An 18,749-nucleotide genomic window follows, 5' to 3' on the forward strand; every position below is an offset into this window, starting at 1 on the left:
TACACAGCAGTACTCCAGGATGAATGTCAGCCAGATAGTGTCTATCTGTATCTGTATATGGATGTATGAGTATTGGATTGATGCGGTAGAAACAGCTTTGTAATGAAACTAAATAATTATCCAAAATTCATTTATAACATTTCTTGGATTTCTAACAGTTATTGGCAGATATGTGTCAAACTGCACTCAACTGTTCAACCAGAAAAAAACACATTTGCAAGTAATATTTGACCCAGGTCTGGTTTGGTGCTGGATGTTAGCAACCTTGTTAGTCAGTGTGAGATTCATCCAAATGAGCCTGCTGAGGCAATTTGAGCCTCACTCGCACTCACATGCTGGTGAGGGCACACTGTGGATTCACACTGCCACACACAAGAAGACAACCAGGCTTTCTCTCCATTTGAATTCTCTTTAGTTAAAGTGACAGTGAGTGAGATGGTTCATAGCAATACATAACTGTAGTACAATTACAACATCTACATGAGGTTGACTTGATTTGTGGCTTCCCAGAACTCACTTTTCAATTTGATGAGTTTGTTTTTGCTAATCTTAACTATAAACTCTTTCTGTACTGATAATAATTCACTTTCCAGCACCATAATTATCTCCCTTTTTTCATACTGAAGAGGGAAGTGATATTTTAAGGCTGATTTAGTTCAAATGACAGCCTTTTGGATGGTACATGAATAGAATTAAAATGATTTAATTACTGTTTTCCCCCCATTAGAGCGTAGGCAAAAGAAACTGTGATTCTATGGAACAACATAAGCTGATATTAACAGATGCAGTATTTGTTCAGAGCCGTAGCTCTTTCCCATCTCAACATGGCCAGTTTTACAAGAATACTCCACATTTTTTGGCATACTATACTAATACTTTTTTTCGACATACTATACATGACTGCTTTCCGAAATATTATACTATGACTTTTTTATTTTTCGACAAGCTATACTATGACTTTTTCCGACAAACTATAGTATGACTTTTGTTTTTTACTTTTTTTGACAGACTATACTATGACATTTTTCATTTTTTTGATATACTTTACTATGACTTATTTTTTCAACATACTATACTATATATTTTTTCTTTTACGACATACTATATTATGACTTTTTTAAACTTTTCGACATATACTTTCACTTTTTTTTCTACATACTGTACTATGACTTTTTTTTTTACTTTTTTCAACATACTGAAATATAATTTTTTTCTTTTACTTTTTTCACCATACTATACTATGACTTTTTTATTTTTTCGACATACTATAATATGATTTTTTTTTAACTTTTTTTTCAGCATACTATACTATGACTTTTTTTTCCAACTATGACTTTTTTTTTTTTTTTTTAGTTTTTTCTACATACTATACCAATAATTTTTTTCGGACATACTATGACTTTTTTTTAGTTTTTTTCACCATACTATACTATGACTTTTTTTTACTTTTTTTCCCGAGATACTATACTATGACTTTTTTTTTACTTTTTTTTCGGCATACTATACTTTGACTTTTTTTTCCGACATACTATATTCAGATTTTTTTTCGACACACTATACTATGACTTTTCTTTCAACATTCAACAACTTTTTTTTCCCCCCTTTTTTGTTTCCTCAGCCTCATCTGACTTAATCATAAATCATTTCTCCACTCACCTCACCATCCGGATGCGACAGCTGCTTCTGCCTATCCAAAAAATCTCAGAGTTGGAAGGGACAATATCCATGTTGCACAAAATGATAGATGAAAAGCGGATCTAGGACTCTTTGATCACCATGGCCTCCGCTGTCACCATCTCACCCGCAGCAGAACTGGACAGTCCCAAGTCCTGACAAATATCTGTAAAACACACAAATGTCCTGGTTTTTAACAGTCACTAACAAATTTTCCTGGTTTTCACCACAATTAAAATAATAACAATACTTTACTTCCATAGATGTTCATCATGTTCTGTCCCACTCATTCATTAATTTGTGAGCAGGAGATAAGTATATATAAAGAGAGCCAGAACAGCGCACCTACCCCAGTCTCTAACTTAAGTGATGTTGTGCGCTGTCAAGCCATCAGACATCAGACTGTTGAACCACAGAACCCCCTGTGCTTACGTGCACATCAAACGTGTCGTTTTGATTAATTATTCTACAAAGTTCCTTCTGCGCATCAACAAGCAAGTATGCGAAAAATGTTGAATCACTTTAAACTTTTCGCTCCACTTATAACTGCCTCAGGACCGTCTATTTCTGTCAGTCTTTCACCCGGTGTCTCCATCCTGGCCAAAGTGTCGTCTGTGCTTCACATTTTTAATTATAATAGCCTGTGGCAAGCAAAATGATGTGATAGAGATGGTTCAGCTTCAAAACTAAAGTTGAAAAATAATTTCCATAGTCCCAGACAACAGTAAGTTTCCTCCGAGGGAAACTCTCTACGGGACTCCCAAACTGTCAGTGTGTCATGACAGGGATAGCTCTGTGATTAAAGGAGGAGAAAGTAGTGAATGTGATAAGTCATGACTGTCACAGCCTCTAATGCACCCACCTATAATAATGCTTTCTCTCAGATCTCAACCCATGCTCAAATGCACCACAGGTAGGGTGACCAAGTGTCCCACTTTACGAGAGACTGCACAGCATTTTTATCACTTGGCTCTAGTTTTCAAAAGTCAAACCGCTGCTGAACAGACACTTTTTTTAAAATCTGGCTTTTATCCAATAGCTGTGAAGACAGCAGTGAAGTCTGTCATCACGGCGCTGTGTTTGCTGTCAAACTGCGCACACGTGGGTCAAGTGCAGGTTAACATTTCACCGTCTTTGCTACATTATGCCCAATGGGGAAAATTGCAAGTCACCCCAAAGTCACAAATTATCAGATTTAGGCAGATTATGATGGAAACTACCACAAAGAAAAGGAAAAAACAGCTACAACAAAGACTGTGAAACTATATGTAAGTATTTATAAGCCGGTGGAAGGCAATCTCAGAGTTTTATGTGAAATCTGCCAGTTATTTTTCAATTTCACACAAGGGGAATACAACATTTCCTGTGAGCCTCACAGGAAATGTGCGGCTCAAAAAGAGATGTGCCGATCTATGGATGCATTCAGGCAAAGCATAGAGATGTTGCAAGATAAGGGGCAGAATAGAAATGTTTATTATTTACGTTAGATAGACATTATATCAAATTTGTAGACTACCTCTCAGCCTTGGTAACATTTCCCACATTGTCCCACACAAACATACTCTTTGTCCCACATTTGGTTTGCTTGGATCTGGTCAGCCTAGGGCAGGGGTCAGCAACCTGCGGCTCCGGAGCCACATGTGGCTCTTTAGCTCCTCTCCAGTGGCTCCCTGTGGATTTATAAAAATGGAAATGAATAATTGTTTTTTGTTTACATTTTCATTTTTATTTATCATTGTTGTAGGTCTATGGTACGACGGAATATTAGGGCCACATTGAGGAAAAATAATAAATCTGAGATTTAGAGAATAAAGTCATAATATTATAAAGTAGTAATTTTACATGTTATTTTCTTTTTTTCTTGTAAAGTTATGACTTTATTCTTGTAATATTACGACCTTCTTTCTCGTAAAATTATGACGTCATTCTCTTAATATTACGACTTTTTATCTCGTAAAATTATGACTTTAGTCTCTTATTATTACGACTTTTTTCCAGTAAAGTTATGACTTTATTCTCTTAATATTACGACTTTTTTCTAGTAAAGTTAGGACTTTATTCTCGTAATATTACGACTTTTTTCTCATAAAATTATGACTTTATTCTCGTAATATGACTTTATTCTGTAAATCTCAGATGTTTTTTCACTCAATGTGGCCCTAATACTCCGTAGTACATTTGCACTTTGGTCCTCACTGCATTAGACTTATATACTGTATACTTAGACTTTAAACTGTGTTACCTTCATCACAATGATCAAATGTTTTGCGGCTCCAGACACTTTTTTTTTTTGCCTAAAATGAATCTTTTGATAGTAAAGGTTGCTGACCCCTGCCCTAGCCACAGGTGCACCAAGTTAGCCATCCTGATAACAAAACAACTGCGTATTAGCGCGTGCATGTGCATGAACGTGCGGTACACTTAAGGGTCCCAGTTTTGGGGGTCTGAAAATATGGTCACCCTTTTAGCTAAGCTGGTTAGCTCCACTCCTAGTCAGAAGGAGCCATGGATTACTGTGCGTAAAGGGTAAACCTGTGAATGTGCGTTTCTTTAACGCAGTTACACACAGTTTCCCTGGTGCCATAGTCACTGACATTCGAAATAAGCTCCAGCATTTACAACCATCACTCCAGTCCTCTATTAGAAGAGTAGTAGTCCACGTGGAAAAACAAATGGCACAGCTCTTTATCAGTCTAATCTGACTTTAACCGTCTTTTTTTAATTTCCTAAAGCATTATGGAAAGTTTTATCTCAGGCCTCGTTCTCACAGTTGGCCGAGGTTTAACTTACTGGTTCAGCAGACTCCTTTTAGTCTTCACACTTGGCTGTAGTCCTCCTGTAGAGCTCCAAATGTGTCTTTTCTTGGCAGCAACATGCTGCCTGCTAACTTACAGCACGCGGTGCAGACGTCTCCATGTGACTGTTTACGCACAGGCACGCACCCTTCTTCCACCTCCGGTGTCAAAGGGTTGTAGGTGTCATCTCCAGTCTCCATCTCCAGTGGTAGCGCCCCCTACTGTGCTCACATGGTATTAACTCCTTCACTGGTCCATCTCCTGTCCACATTACACTAAAACTATAACAATCTTTGTTACATCAAATGCAACGCTGTCCCATCTCCAGCTACTGGAGTGTACCGATCCCATACCAGTGTTTCATTAATGAGCTGACTTAAATATTGCTTTCTTAACTTTGTAAAACAAAATTTAACAAATAAATACATAGATATAAATTAAATTAATTGCTATTTATTTAAAAAAAAGATTGTGCACCAGCAACTTGCTTAAAGGGACTGTTTGTAACTTCTTACACGTATAAATCAATCCGGGTCGGTGTCCCATGCGCGCTCACGTGTGGCTATGCTGTTCAGACTCAGACTCCAACACAAACTAGACGGAAGCACCAAAACTGCAAAATTATATCTAATGAAAGCCCGTTTTCTGCACGGTGGTGCAGTGGTTAGCACTGGCGCCTCACAGCTAGAGGGTTGCAGGTTCGAATCCGGCTTGGGACCCTTCTGTGTGGAGTTTGCATGTTCTCCCCGTGTTAGCGTGGGTTTTCTCCGGGTACTCCGGTTTCCTCCCACAGTCCAAAGACATGCAGGTTAGGTTAATTGTTGACTCTAAATTGCCCGTAGGTGTGAATGTGAGCGTGAATGGTTGTCTGTCTCTATGTGTCAGCCCTGCGATGGACTGGCGACCTGTCCAGGGTGTACCCTGCCTTCGCCCAATGTCGGCTGGGATCGGCTCCAGCCCCCCCGCGACCCCTAACGGGATAAGCGGTTGCAGATGGATGGATGGATGGATGGAAAGCCCGTTTTGCAAAACAGCGTTGGCCGCGGTCAGAGGACGCAGGGGAGACCGTAGCTTTGATCTTCAGGGCCGGAGTCTCTGCTGTACTCTGCTCCTCTGCCTGCTTGCCTTCACTCACACGGCGCGCTCGTTCTCGCTATTTCGCTCCACCTCTACACGTGCAGAAGAGTTAGTAGCTCTGAGAATATCTAGTAAATGTACAGTGGACGTTTGTGCAGAAATAAATGCTGCAGCTCCTCCAGACCAACAGAGGTTTTATTGTCTTTTCTGCATTTCTGATTCTTACAAACAGTCCCTTTAAAGGAAATACAATTCAGGTGTAAACCTTTTTAATGCAGCAACAAATTAAACAGGACTTCAGATTCAAGTATATAATGTATACTATAGAGTATATAAACATAGAATTGAATTTAATAGTGATGACTTGAAGTGTGATCATGTTGTGGTCTTTCCCTAGATACTGTATGTCAGTAAGCTCTGCAGACTGGATGAAAGCCGGTGTCTTCCTGTCTCCGCTCTGTTCTGATTCATAGGAAATTGAAGCAGGCGTGAACAAGGACGGTAATTGTCTGTGTGATCGGATTCTCCTACCTCACTGATGTTTGGCTCCAGGAAGTCTTTTATTTCTGCCTTTCTGTTCCTCTGACACTGACGGAGTGTGTATTGACAGCGTCCCTCAGCAGAGCCAGTAATGGTCAATGGATTGTCGGAGCGTGTTGAGCACGGAAAGACAATAGATTACATTAAGTTATACAGGAGTGAAGGCCGGCTTGATGCCTGCTCATCAGTGGACTAAGACCATAATTGACAACGGAACAGGGGATGGATGTCACACTGTAGACGGGGACTTGTCGCAAACGTCCAATAATTTTCTAGATGCTAAAATTGTCTCTCTGTCTCACCTTGTCAGGTGTAACACGTTCAAGGAGGACTGACTGTTGGAAGAATGTGATTAAATACCAAGAACTCTTGCTGCAGGTAGGCTGCAACTAAGGATTATTTTCATTATTGGTTATTGATTATTTATTGATCAGTCCAAAGCCCAAGATGACATCTTGAAATGTTTTTTTTTTTGTCAAAGCAAGAGTCTAAAACCCAACAATATTCAAGACCAGGGAAACCATAAAATATATATAATTCAGAATCTAAAACCAGAGAATTTGTTATTCTTTCTTAAAAACATGACTCAAAATGATCAATAATCAAAACATTGATTTTATAATTATATTTCTAATAATTAGTAAACATTATTAATTATAATTTAATTCTTTGTTAACAGTAAAATAACTTAACAAAGTTTATTTAACTATCAATTTACCATTTATAAATTGTTATTATAAATTGTATTATGAAGTGATATTGAAAACAATTGCTATAATTATCATCACTGTCAATGTGTACTTTATTTTTTATTATTTATTTTTTTTATCTTATTTTCTTTTTCTTTTCTTTTTTTAAATTAAATTTAACTTAGTTTTTTGTTCTTTATCCTTTTTGCATCGGCAGTGGGTGAGGGTTGGGTGGGAGGGAGGTTTGGGGGAAAAATGCCAAAATATGGAGGGACAATAATTTACATTTGTGCTCTAATTGTAGGTTTCTGTACACCTGATGTTACTCTCAATAAATTAATATGGAAAAAAATGCAATCAATAAATTTTAAAGACACGAAACGAGTGATTTTTACAATATATTTAATTCGATTTTTTCTTACAAAACAATTCCCTCATAAACCAGAACACACAAAATGCATAAAGAAAACTGTACAGTCAGTTTTGTCATGTCTGAACGTGTTCTAAACATGAACAATGTTATCTACAACAGTGGTTCCTATCAATGTCTATCACACCAAGCGGTTCAGCTCTGCAGCCCCCCCCTGTACGCGAGGGTTCGACGAGAGGTACGGAAATAGTCATGTGACACTGAAGGTAGATCCAAACAAACAACATGAGCTAGCCAGTGATGTGGTTATATCAGCAAGCGCAGGTGCAGTCACTTTGTTCTTGCTCTCCTTGGCTCTAGTAGCGATGTCACACTGCTGAATCGACCTTTAAGAGATAAGCTGACGGACGTGACGATGACGGGGGCGGAAAAGTGACTTTTTTTCACAAGCGACTGTAAACCGTGTGTGACTGTGAGAGATCACTGAGAGGTCAATGATGATCATGTTGAAGGTCTATTTTCTTTACATGCATGTCTCAGAGCTGTCCAATACTGTAGATGACTCAGTTAGAGCCTCTGGGGAGTGACTTTGGATGGGGTCGTGACTTCAGGAAGCATCAGAGCCTACTTTTTTTTAACACTTTTTCATCGATACAGTGAGAAAACTGGGCTACCAATTTGACAAATTTCCATTCAACAAACATTATGTCAGATAGTATATTTCTCTCCTCAGTGCAACAGTGGTCTATCATTAAGTCATTGCCTTCAAACAGTTCGTCAAACAGGCTTTAATGCCAGAACGTGTTTTCGTGGCAGATTAGCAGCAAATACCTAAATCACAAACGAGAACGACAAATCGGCTTCACTCCTGCGTTTTTTCTTTTCTCACACAGCAGCTTGGTTTCTACCCTACACATTGCGTCGCATCGGGGGAGTTACAGGCACAACTACGTATTATAGGAGATGATGATTAATATATAATTTGGGCTGCTGTTTGTTTCTGGGGGGAAAAAAAAACAGACCACGTGAGCAGATATACTCCATTCACAAGACTCCAGCTGGATATACTTTTGTTAAAGGACTTTTTGTACACCTTAAAGTTGGCGTTTTAGGGTCTGTATGGGAGATAAGTATAAGAGTTTAATCTTTAAAACAAGTTTGACGTACCAAAAGAAAGGCCATCAACCGCAAAATCCTAAAGGCTGTGAGTATTTGTGTAGTGATTACATATTGTATGTACAAGAGAGCTTACCAAGATCATCAATAAAGTATTTCCTCTTTCCATGCACGGACTGAGCATTAGTGCTACTGTTTATATCGTCCACTATTTTTAGTTGAATCAATTTAACAGCAAGTTGACATAGTTTTTGTTCTGGTATATGTCTTGGTGTACTTTTTTGTTTCTAGCTCATTTTTGTCTGGTTACAAAATCTCAATCAAACATAGATTTAGACGGGCCGACTATTTGTAGAACCCAGCAAATTCTAGAAATACAATGTTTAGTAGTTTAGTAGTAGTTTAATAGTTTTCTACATATGTATATTTTCTGCAATATATGTATATTTTTCGCCAAATGAGAAAAAAAAATACGGATATTGACAGCTGAATATTAGAGGACATTCATATTTTTCTGTAGTTTTAGGCTGGGAGGCACAGAGCAGGGCTTTGCAGCCTGAAAAAAAAAGAAAAAGGAAAGACAGAAAAGGCCATTGCCCTAAGACTGGCACCAATTTTTGCCTAATATCCACGAACCATCAAGTCGGACGTCTGAGCTAACTATCCACGTAAAGACCTCGACACTACTGTCAAGAGGCAGAGATGTTTAAGAGACGACTATAATTTCGGATAATATTATTACATCTGCAGAGAAGCAGCGGCGTTGTCTTGCTGCTAATGGATCATCATTATGACGATTAGTGCAAAATGGCAAGCGCAAATTACACAGAAGACGATTCGACCACAGAAAGAACATAACTGCGATTTTGAAGGACGAAGAGTTGCTGGTGTTTATTCGGTCACTGCCTCCAGACAGATAATACCGTTTTTTTTTCAAAAGTAGGTATACATAATAATAATAATGATAAAGAAACCTGTACAATTATGTCATTTTATCACGTTAATGAGGAGAATGTTTACAGAATAATGTTTAAAATGTCTGTAAAAATGTATCCCTACTTTTGAAACAGGTTTTGAGATGGAGCATATTTTTTTCCTGTGTATACGCGGTTGCTATCCAGATGCAAATAACAAATCCAAAAAACTATTTTTTGTTGCCGACTAGACAGACACTAATAAAATATATCCTCTGTGTGTTACAGTCCTTTAAATAAAGCGGAATAACTACCACATGGTGACCTGCCTCGGAGTTTGATCTTGATGCACGGCTCTCTGGGAGGAAGTATAAATGCTCACAGCCAGTCAGATAGCGGAGTTGATGCCATTTTGGCACGGCCTCAGCATGTGGGGTCAGCGTACACCGGAGTCATTACCGTGACAAGTGGCATTTTCAGGCTCCGCAGCACAGAGTTGTGCTGCAGGTACAGAATAACAGTGAGAGACAGCGGAGGACAGATTATACCACTGCAAGAGACCACAAGATGGACTGTTCATTTCTGGTTAGGCTTCCTCTGCGAGGGAAACATCCATCAACGACGGCTAATGGACCGACCGGGCTCTTTGGATAGACAATGTAAATATAGAGGGAATTACACATGTGCATAAAGCCAACCTCTGCCGGCATGAGGAGAATGAAAGCTTTCAGAGGGAGGATACAGTACAATACGGTGACGAAGGCGAATAAACGGATGGGTTGGTAGCTTTTAAAAGGACTCAGAACACACATACACTAAAGGCAGACAGGACAGACGGACAGTTTGTGGTGATTATATGCAGCACTGGTGAAAAACGACAAACATTGTTGAGATAAACAAAATCGGAAAGCTTTTTACTCTAAAAAAAGTGAGCATTGTGCATAGTTCATAGTTCGTTAATAACCCCTCTTCAGGTACCTATTTGCTGTGATAACATGGAAGGAAGTGCAATAATGTACAATTCTGTATAGTTAAGTGCACATAGATCACTGTTGCACTGAACGGCATTGACACTTTCTCCCAATAGAAATATCACAACAGGGTTTCTTAATGTTTTCTCAATTTTCTCTATTTTTAAGTGTACTTTTGTTACAATAAACCCAGGCATGTATCCCTCTCGCTCAGTCCCAGGGTTGAGTCCACAACTTATGTTCACATAAATCTTTATAATAGGTAATTTGGCCTGATTTTTCCTTTTTTTTTTTTTACGTCTGTCCCTAATCCTACGACTTTTTTCTTTTTCTTTTTTACTCATACCTCGCCGACCCAGACAACTGTGTTCCCTCTCTTGATGTCTGACACCTCGCAGTGTGGCGTTCTCTGTTTGCCGTTCAGGACAAAGAGGGACTCGGCCGACGGCGTCACCAGGTACTGTCCGAACAACCCGCTGGAGACCACCACTCTGTTGGGGCCCCCCCAGGGCCAGGCTTGGGGGGCCAGAGGCTCCTTGAGGCTCCGGAGAACCTCGGTGCGGCCCGAGGACAGATCGGCAAATAGCAGGTCCGTGCCTGAGCCTGAGGTGGCAACAACCACATGCTGGTTGGACTCCGTGAAGGAAGGCTGGAAAGCCAGATCAGAGACAGCTACGGGCTCGTCCAGTGCCCGGTTCAGACCCAGCTCCCCCTGGAACGACACTGTCTGTACTATCACCTTGGAGCTCTGTGTGTCAGGCGTCACAATGTAGCGGCCGTCCGGCGACACGAACGGCTGCCCTGTGATGTTCAGGTTTGGACCGATCACCGCGTCCGTCACGCTGTCGATGAGGAGCTGGGGCGGGGCCTTAAGGTGGCTCTTGCTCTCACACTGGACGAAGTAGAAGCCGCCCAGATGCGTGTAGGCCATGCTGACGGGTACGCAGCTGTAGTTCTTCAGGCTGATGGTCTTGACGCGGTGGAAGGTCTCCAGGTCGATCTTGTGCACCGCAGGTTCGTTTTTGAGGAAGACAAAGGCAAACCTAAATCGACAAAGTTCAGAGGAGAGGTTAATAGCCTTTCTGGATTTTTGGGGTCAGTGATTAACACACATCGAGATTCTCATTAGGATTCTCATTTGCTCTTTTCTCCTTCACTTCAGAAGGACAGCTGTGATGAGCGAGCAATGAGGTCGCCTGTGTTTTAAGGTTGGAGGTGGATGAATGTGGCGTGTGTGCTGCTTTACCTCACGTGGGTGATGATGAGGTTGGTTGGAGGAATGAAGAAGTCGCTGACCCTCTGGAAAGTTGTGCGGATGGCATGATGTACTTCTCCCACACTGGCTTGAGGAATTACCTGTGGACAACGCACATGACAGCATGAATATTAAATACCTATAAAAAAAAAGATAATAACCAGATATAGACATCGACGGTTTCCAATTTACAGCAGCAGAGACCTTAAAAAAATAAAGATGACATGGCTTTAAATATACAGGATAAAGGCCTTTACACCAATTTTCAGAAAATAATTGCAGATATGCTAATAAGTAAGAAATTGCAGTGCATGAATTTCAAAGAAATGTTAATTTAGAAACAGTGTCTCAATTATATAGTTTGTACACCACAGAGCACTGACAAATTTATGTTTCAATTGTTAAACTAATTAAAGATCCTTATCAAAAACTTACTTTTTAGATTCTCAAATATCAATATCGGCCTCAAAACTCCAGTATTGTTCGTCCCGCTCAAAGAAAATCTGCGTGTTGTGATAGTTAAACCCTGTGACCTTTTATCTTTCATCAGCATAAAGGCTCATATCTCAGGCCTCAACAGCCGCAGCTTGTCCAGGTGACGTGCCCATATATCCTGGAACAGATAAACATCTCTACGGTATGACTGGAGCTGATGAAACGTGGCCCCACCTCGGTCCTCTGATAAAGCGTCTTATTCAAAGATGGTTGTCTTAGCAGCCGACACCACAATAAAAGCCTCATCTCTCATGTCATACACCTGACACTGAATCAGCACGTTTGTAAAGTGCGTACGCGTTTGATGGGCTCCCGATGCACCGCCTTGCCCGTGACACACGCTTCATCATGCATGCCTGCATGATCAGGTCACAGTCAAGGACAAGTGAGGCTGTTTACGGCACCTACACATGTGGGATTTATTAAAAGCAAACAGTCGACTCTCCTGCTCCGGCTTTCCTTCAGACTTTATATTCTCAGAAAAAAACTCGGCTCTAGGTTTAGATATAGAATATTGTTTTTAAAAGGAAAGAACTAAGCGAGAAATCTATTTTGATGTCTACGCCTACGCTGCTAAAGATGAACCTCTACCTGATGCCCAGCGGGGGGCCAGACGCCACACTCCTCCCTCACAACTACCAAATGCAGGGAAATAAAAATAGCAGTTTAAGTTGCAGAGTTGTTACTTTTGCTTCACTGCTGCTGCAACACTCCTCAAAAGCTCTCCATCCTCCTGACTATCTCATCCATTTTTAACAAAGAAGATCTGCCGGCTTCTCGCTGCTTGTGAGACATGAAAAGGAATCCTCATTAAAAAAAAAAAGTCATTACAACAGTTGCAGAATACAATGACGGCAGTTAATGAGGTTCAATGTAGTATCGCTCATGTATTATTAGGCAGCTGCTGTGGTCTCCAGGGCTGCAGGTGCTCTCAACTTAATGCCACTGGCTTCTCTTTGTCATCGCTCATGCTTGGATTTCATATCCACACACTCAGCAACGAGGCCCAATCGAGTTTTACTCTGCCCCTGCCTCGCTGGCTAATACCTGAGGGGGATTTGGTTCTGACTGAGTGGCTTTTGCTTTTCAACAGCATTCACTCTGCAGAAGCCTTGAGTAGCTTTTTTTTTACTTTCCCGTCTAACTACAGAACACCCATATAAGACGAGACTCCTAAAAAGATCCAGTGTATTTGTGTAATTTAGGAAATTCAATAAATCTTACAAGCCCCCTTTAATATTATCCAGTGCAGCACATTTCTATTTTTTCATATATACTGTCAGAATCACTCGTCTCGTTGCTCCTGGGGAGCAATAAAGCCCGTTATGGATTCCCTGGAAGGCTCAAAGACTTGTTGCTCAAGATCAATGCCGAATTTTAAAAGTTAAATTAATACTTTGTGTGTTTTACTCCCTGAGGCGTACATCATAGATTTATAAATGCATGCATAAGAAAGAACAAAAGGAGACAGATGTTTGCTCATATGCAAACCAGATATTCATGTATTATACTCTAACACTAAATGAATTTCATTAGTTGCCATCCAATGTCTGCAGATTCGTGGTCTTGTTAACTTGTTCTTTCATCAGATATTAATAGATTTAAAGTGTCAATCCTTAAGATTTCAGTCCTGGTTGATTTAGAATTTCTATTTGAGTGAAAACAATGTAATTGTGCTCAGAGATTAGCAGTCTGGAGTCTTTTTGTTGATACATGAACATAGAAAAAATGTATTTCTATGTTCATGAGCTTCAAGTTTTCACTTTGTACATAGTTAAATTTTTGTGTGTGTATACAGTGGAGAAAAACTGTAATACAGCATTTTTCTGGGAATGTCACAAGACACGAAATTTCATAACACTGCAAATATATAAATATTGCAATACTTTAATCTGTAGGCCATAGGCTGAATCACCATGGTGTTACCTCATTGGGCAAAGATAGTCACTTAACAGAAATAATCTTCGCGAATTCCACTTTATGTCATGTTTTAAAATCGTATTTTTGTATTTTTTCCTTTATTGCACAGCTTGCAGCATAATAAATGCGACAAAGGTTACATGCGAGAATTTGAATAGAATCATTCGGGACCTTCGTTTCGCTCAGTTTTCCAATTTTTCTTTCTCGTAAATTCATGACTTTGTAATCTTGCAAATCTGTAAGTTTTTTCTCGTAGATTTGCCACTTTAAACTCAGAGAATATCCACGTTTTTTCCGGTAAATTTAACACTTTAATCCTATTTTTTTTTCTCGGAATATTACCCCCCTCCCTCGGCTCTGTAATTATTATTTTTTTATTTACCTACAATGACCCTAATATGCTGTCGTAGATATAAGTTCCAATATTCAGGTATTGTATCGCCACTCATGTAAAAAAACCCAAATAATTATAAACTTAGAACTAAACTTAACTACTTCTTTAAACAAGAGAGATACGACTGATAAGTGACGGGTCAATAATATGGAAAAGATAAACAAAACAAATAAAAAACAAAACTTTTAACCAGGACATTTAGAAACTGTAAAACAATTGAGATGATTTTGCTGGCCTGAATTGAATACATTTAGTTTCCTGTTGTGACAACTTGTTGTCGTAATAATGAGTTAATTTATTATAATAATCAGTCTTAAACACATATTTGGCAAACCTAATAGAGAGATAAATGAGGGGAAAACAGATGGGAAATATGGTGTCCTTGTGTGCAGAGAGAAAAACAAAGAGCCTGTGAGTTAAATGTCTTCGTGGCACGTAGACGCAGACCGGACTGACAGTCTGAAAGGCCACGTTTCTCTCTGCCCGGCAGAGATTCCTCCATTTGTCTTCTCTAATGAATTGACAATCACACTCCCTCTGATGTTTACACAGAGATATTGAGCCATCCTTAAACTTGGCTGCTTAAAAATACCACACACACACACACCACACATTCACAAACGCACATTTACACATCGTGAGCGCACAAACTGACAGACACACACTCATACACATGTATGATCCGCTGGAGCGAAGCGGCGCCTCCGGTAGTGATGGGCTGCTGCTGAACAGGTCAATTACTTTCAGTCCAAATGATAATGACATTATCAGACCATTTATTTGTGGTGTGATCCATGTGGCCTCCAATCCCATTATGCCGTTTCCCTGCAATTGCATTTTTAAGTGATTCATCCCCTGCTCTCTAATTATTCATTACTCCTGAAGAACTGCAGGAAGTGGGGAAATGAATAAAATGAAAAACACAAAAATGTGTTCTCTGCAGTTCAGCCATAAAATGTTATGCAAAGCTGCTCTCTGTACTCTGATTGTTTCAAATTATATGAGGAGAAAATTGTTTTGTCTGTGATGAAAAACATATTTTCATAGAATTTTCTGCTTCATTTAAGACAATAACCTCTGAGAGAAGTTTAGAAACAACACCACGAGTGTGCACCTTCACTGAGACAACTACACAGAAAAACAAATCCCCGTTAGACTAGTACACCTACACACTATGAAGAAGACTGATTGCACACACACATGCGGTCTGCTTGGCCATGCAGATTGTAAATCAGTAGGAGACTGTTAAAGCCCACACACAGGTGGTCGTCTTTTCACTACGTTTTGTTGCCAGACCATAGTGGCACCTCTTAGATCCAAAATAATCTCCCATTAAAGTTTCTTTTTAAAGAAATCTGGAAATAATAGTGAAAAACCAACACATCGTCAAATACCGCCGTGTCCCTTCGGCATCGGAGACCAACGCACAACGTACCCCTCTTGTGTTAATTTTGGACGTGTCAGGAGTGGCGTGTCAATATATGCTCGTTATATGCACAGTGTCCTTTCACAATAAACTTCTGTTTTCACAGGAAGTTAGGTTTAGGCAAAACAACCACTAAGTTAGGGTTAGGAAATGGTCATGGTTGACGTTAACTCCACTGACTAGTGACTCACATGACTGACGATACTAACGACTCACGTGACAAACGACTCGTGATTCACAGGACAGACGAAACTAACGAGTCACATGACTAACTACTGACGTGACTAGTGACACACGGGACTCAGGAGACTGACAACACCAATGACTCGTGATTAGCGACTTATGTGACTCATGGGACTGACGATACTAACGACTCAGGTGACCAACGACTCAGGTGGCTTACGGGACTGACGATACCAACGAGTCACATGACTAACGACTGACGTGACAAAATAAGTCAACGTTACTTTTAGTTTCACACAGGACACAAACGGTGGTCTTCCACCCCTCACGCCTGCCCTTAGCGGACTCTCACGCTACTAATACTACGTCAGTTGCTCTGACCGTCGAATATCTTCGCGGGTGGGTTTACATTGGAGTTAGTTGAAAGCCCAGTTCGTCACACACTGTCGGATTAAAGGGTTCCTCCGTGCGTTGGTTTCCGATGCCGAGGGACGCTACTCAAACAGCAGTAATTGACGGAAAAATGGAAACATCACATCATCACGTTAGGCGTTATTTATAGGACAATTTGACAAACGACTGCAATTCCATTTACAGCTGCACAACCACTGATTGACTATGAAGTACAGTATTTACATGAAATTACTAGTGTTCAAAACCAACAATGCAAACGGCACCAAAAAGAAAAAGAAAAATCATTTATGCATTCAAGTGATTTTCTGAGTATAAAATGAGTCATTTCACTCCAAAGATCCTCTGAAGACTCATAGATTTGAGAGTGTATCATCCCTCTGCAATCCCCATAATGAATAGACACAGCAGCTCCCCAAACAGTAAAGACTGAACACAACACCTCACATGGTTATAATGGGATCCCGTCCCTCCAATGGGACAAAGCAGAACAATAAACATGTTTGTGTCTATTACTGAGATTACAACGGGATCCCTCGGTGGCTTTACTCGTGGCAGCAGTGTCCTTCGCTGTTGCAAACACACACATATAAATACTGGCCCTATAAAAACAGCACCATACCTCTCCCCTCGGGCACCAGCTCTGTTCCCTTTCCCCTCCCCTCCACCTCCTCAACCCTCTCTGCATCCTCCTCTCTCTTCCCTCGCCTCACCCAATCCCCCGAGGTGGATTAAATACAACCACACCTGTGATCATTTCTCATTTGTGAAGCCTCCAACACCAGTGGTCCAAAGGGACGCCGGGCACAAGCCGACAGCGCCGCAGCTGCGAATTGCTGTTTTGCTGGCTTGGTAAATGCTCTAAAACATACATAGATTAGATGTTGTCACGCAAATACTTATCACATAAACAGGCTACGCAGGTACACAACGGAGCTCAATTAGTTACGAGGCGCTGTTCTCCTCGCTCGGCTAACTTTCTAAAGCTTATATAGATTATATTCTCCCGGGAAGATAATCGCTCATTAGAGTTCACAAATAAACACACAGCAAAAGTAGGTATGGGGCGGTGTAGTAATAAGACAATAATAAAGAAGGGCTATTTTGTACTTTTAAAGCTGCACTCGGTTGGATTTAACGTAATTAATCACCAGCCTGATTTAAAAAGCAAGGCTGCAATAGAGACAAACTTCCTGTACTTTAATCAACACATTCATTATATTTTCGAAAATGGGATTCTCGTGAACAGGAAGGGACAAAACCAAATAGTGTCTCCTAAACAGTAACAAGTAAGCAGCGGAAGAAGTACTCACATCTTGTGCTTCAGTAAAAGTAACAATACCACAGTGTAGAAATACTCTGTTACAAGTAAAAGTTACTTAAGTTACAGTACAGTATAAACATCCAAATATACATAAAGTACCAAAAGTAAAATTACTTGTTATGCAGAATAATATATATTATATTATTGAATTATAATTATTGATGCATTAATGTGTTCATCTCTTTAGTGTTGCAGCTGATAAAGATAGAGCTAATTTTGACTATTTTTTGGGATATTTTACGAATGTTTGTCTGATAATCTATTCATATTTTATTAATGTTTTTGGGATATTTTATTGATATTTTACTGATATTATTTTTGATATTTTACTGATATTATTATGGGTCTTTTACAAATTTTTGTCTGACACTATGCTAATATATTTCTGCTACTTTACTTTTGTTATTTTTATTTATTTTACTGGTGTTTTGGGGATATATAACTAATATTTCTGAGATATTTTACTAACATTTTGGGGATGCTTATTAATATATTTTGGATATTTTTGGGATATTTTACTAATTTTTGGGGATATTTAATTTTTTCAACACCGTAACACTGCAGCTGGTGAAGGTCAAGCTCATTGTAATAACTTTATATACTGTTGGGTAATTTAGCCCGGTGATCAATAAAGTTTCATCTTAATTTAATATGACAACATAATTTATTAGTTGATTATCGTATTATTAACCTACAAAGTAACTTAAGTTATCAAAATGTAATGCAGTAAAAAGTACCATATTTCCGTCTGATATGTAGTGGAGTAGAAGTAGAAAGTAGCAGAATATGGAAATCATCAAGTAAAATACAAGTACCTCAAAATTGTACTTAAGACTGCTATTACCTGAAAGAGCTTTTAGCTTTACACACACACACAAAAAGTTCTTACCTGAAGCGTTGGGTGTGTTCTGTCCATATCACCCCACGTTAGGACCCAAACCTGGTCATGTGACTTGTCATAGAGCATCTTAACTGGGAAAGGATCTGTTGTTACTGCCTAGAAGAGATGAACAGAGTGAGGAAAACATTAAATGAATTGTTCTTGAGCTAAATAGAATTAAATTTCTGTCCATTGCTGCTAAAAAGTCACAAAAGCCCAGCTGATGTTTAAGTGAAAGCCACAGAAACATGTCACTCGCCTACCATAAATATAAAGGAGAGGTCAACATCAGATATTTTTAAATTTGGGGAAAAT

At 39.5% G+C, this 18,749-nt stretch overlaps 1 protein-coding gene and 1 long non-coding RNA gene across 7 annotated transcripts in view; one reads left to right on the top strand and one right to left on the bottom strand.

Annotated features, from left to right (window-relative positions):
• Positions 1 to 18,749, top strand: part of LOC141752796 (uncharacterized) — a 104,394-nt gene that overhangs the window by 82,160 nt on the left and 3,485 nt on the right. For 2 of the 3 annotated variants that reach the window (XR_012590337.1, XR_012590340.1), the window contains exon 4: positions 6,397 to 6,464. This is a non-coding gene — a long non-coding RNA (uncharacterized LOC141752796). Of the gene's footprint in view, positions 1 to 1,618; positions 1,929 to 6,396; positions 6,465 to 18,749 lie in introns of those variants that run through there. The other variant, XR_012590338.1, reaches the window with a different exon arrangement.
• fstl4 (follistatin-like 4) overlaps positions 7,154 to 18,749 on the bottom strand; it is a 339,103-nt gene continuing 327,507 nt past the window's right edge. For all 4 annotated transcript variants that reach the window (XM_074610970.1, XM_074610969.1, XM_074610971.1 and 1 more), the window contains 3 exons: positions 18,444 to 18,551; positions 11,393 to 11,502; positions 7,154 to 11,189 (listed from right to left, as the gene is read on the bottom strand). In XM_074610970.1, coding sequence (XP_074467071.1) covers positions 10,487 to 11,189; positions 11,393 to 11,502; positions 18,444 to 18,551 — 921 coding nt within the window. In that variant the 3' untranslated portion in view covers positions 7,154 to 10,486. The remainder of the gene's footprint in view (positions 11,190 to 11,392; positions 11,503 to 18,443; positions 18,552 to 18,749) is intronic.

Source organism: Sebastes fasciatus, chromosome 16, assembly GCF_043250625.1.
Source record: "Sebastes fasciatus isolate fSebFas1 chromosome 16, fSebFas1.pri, whole genome shotgun sequence".
Taxonomy (NCBI): Eukaryota; Metazoa; Chordata; class Actinopteri; order Perciformes; family Sebastidae; genus Sebastes; species Sebastes fasciatus.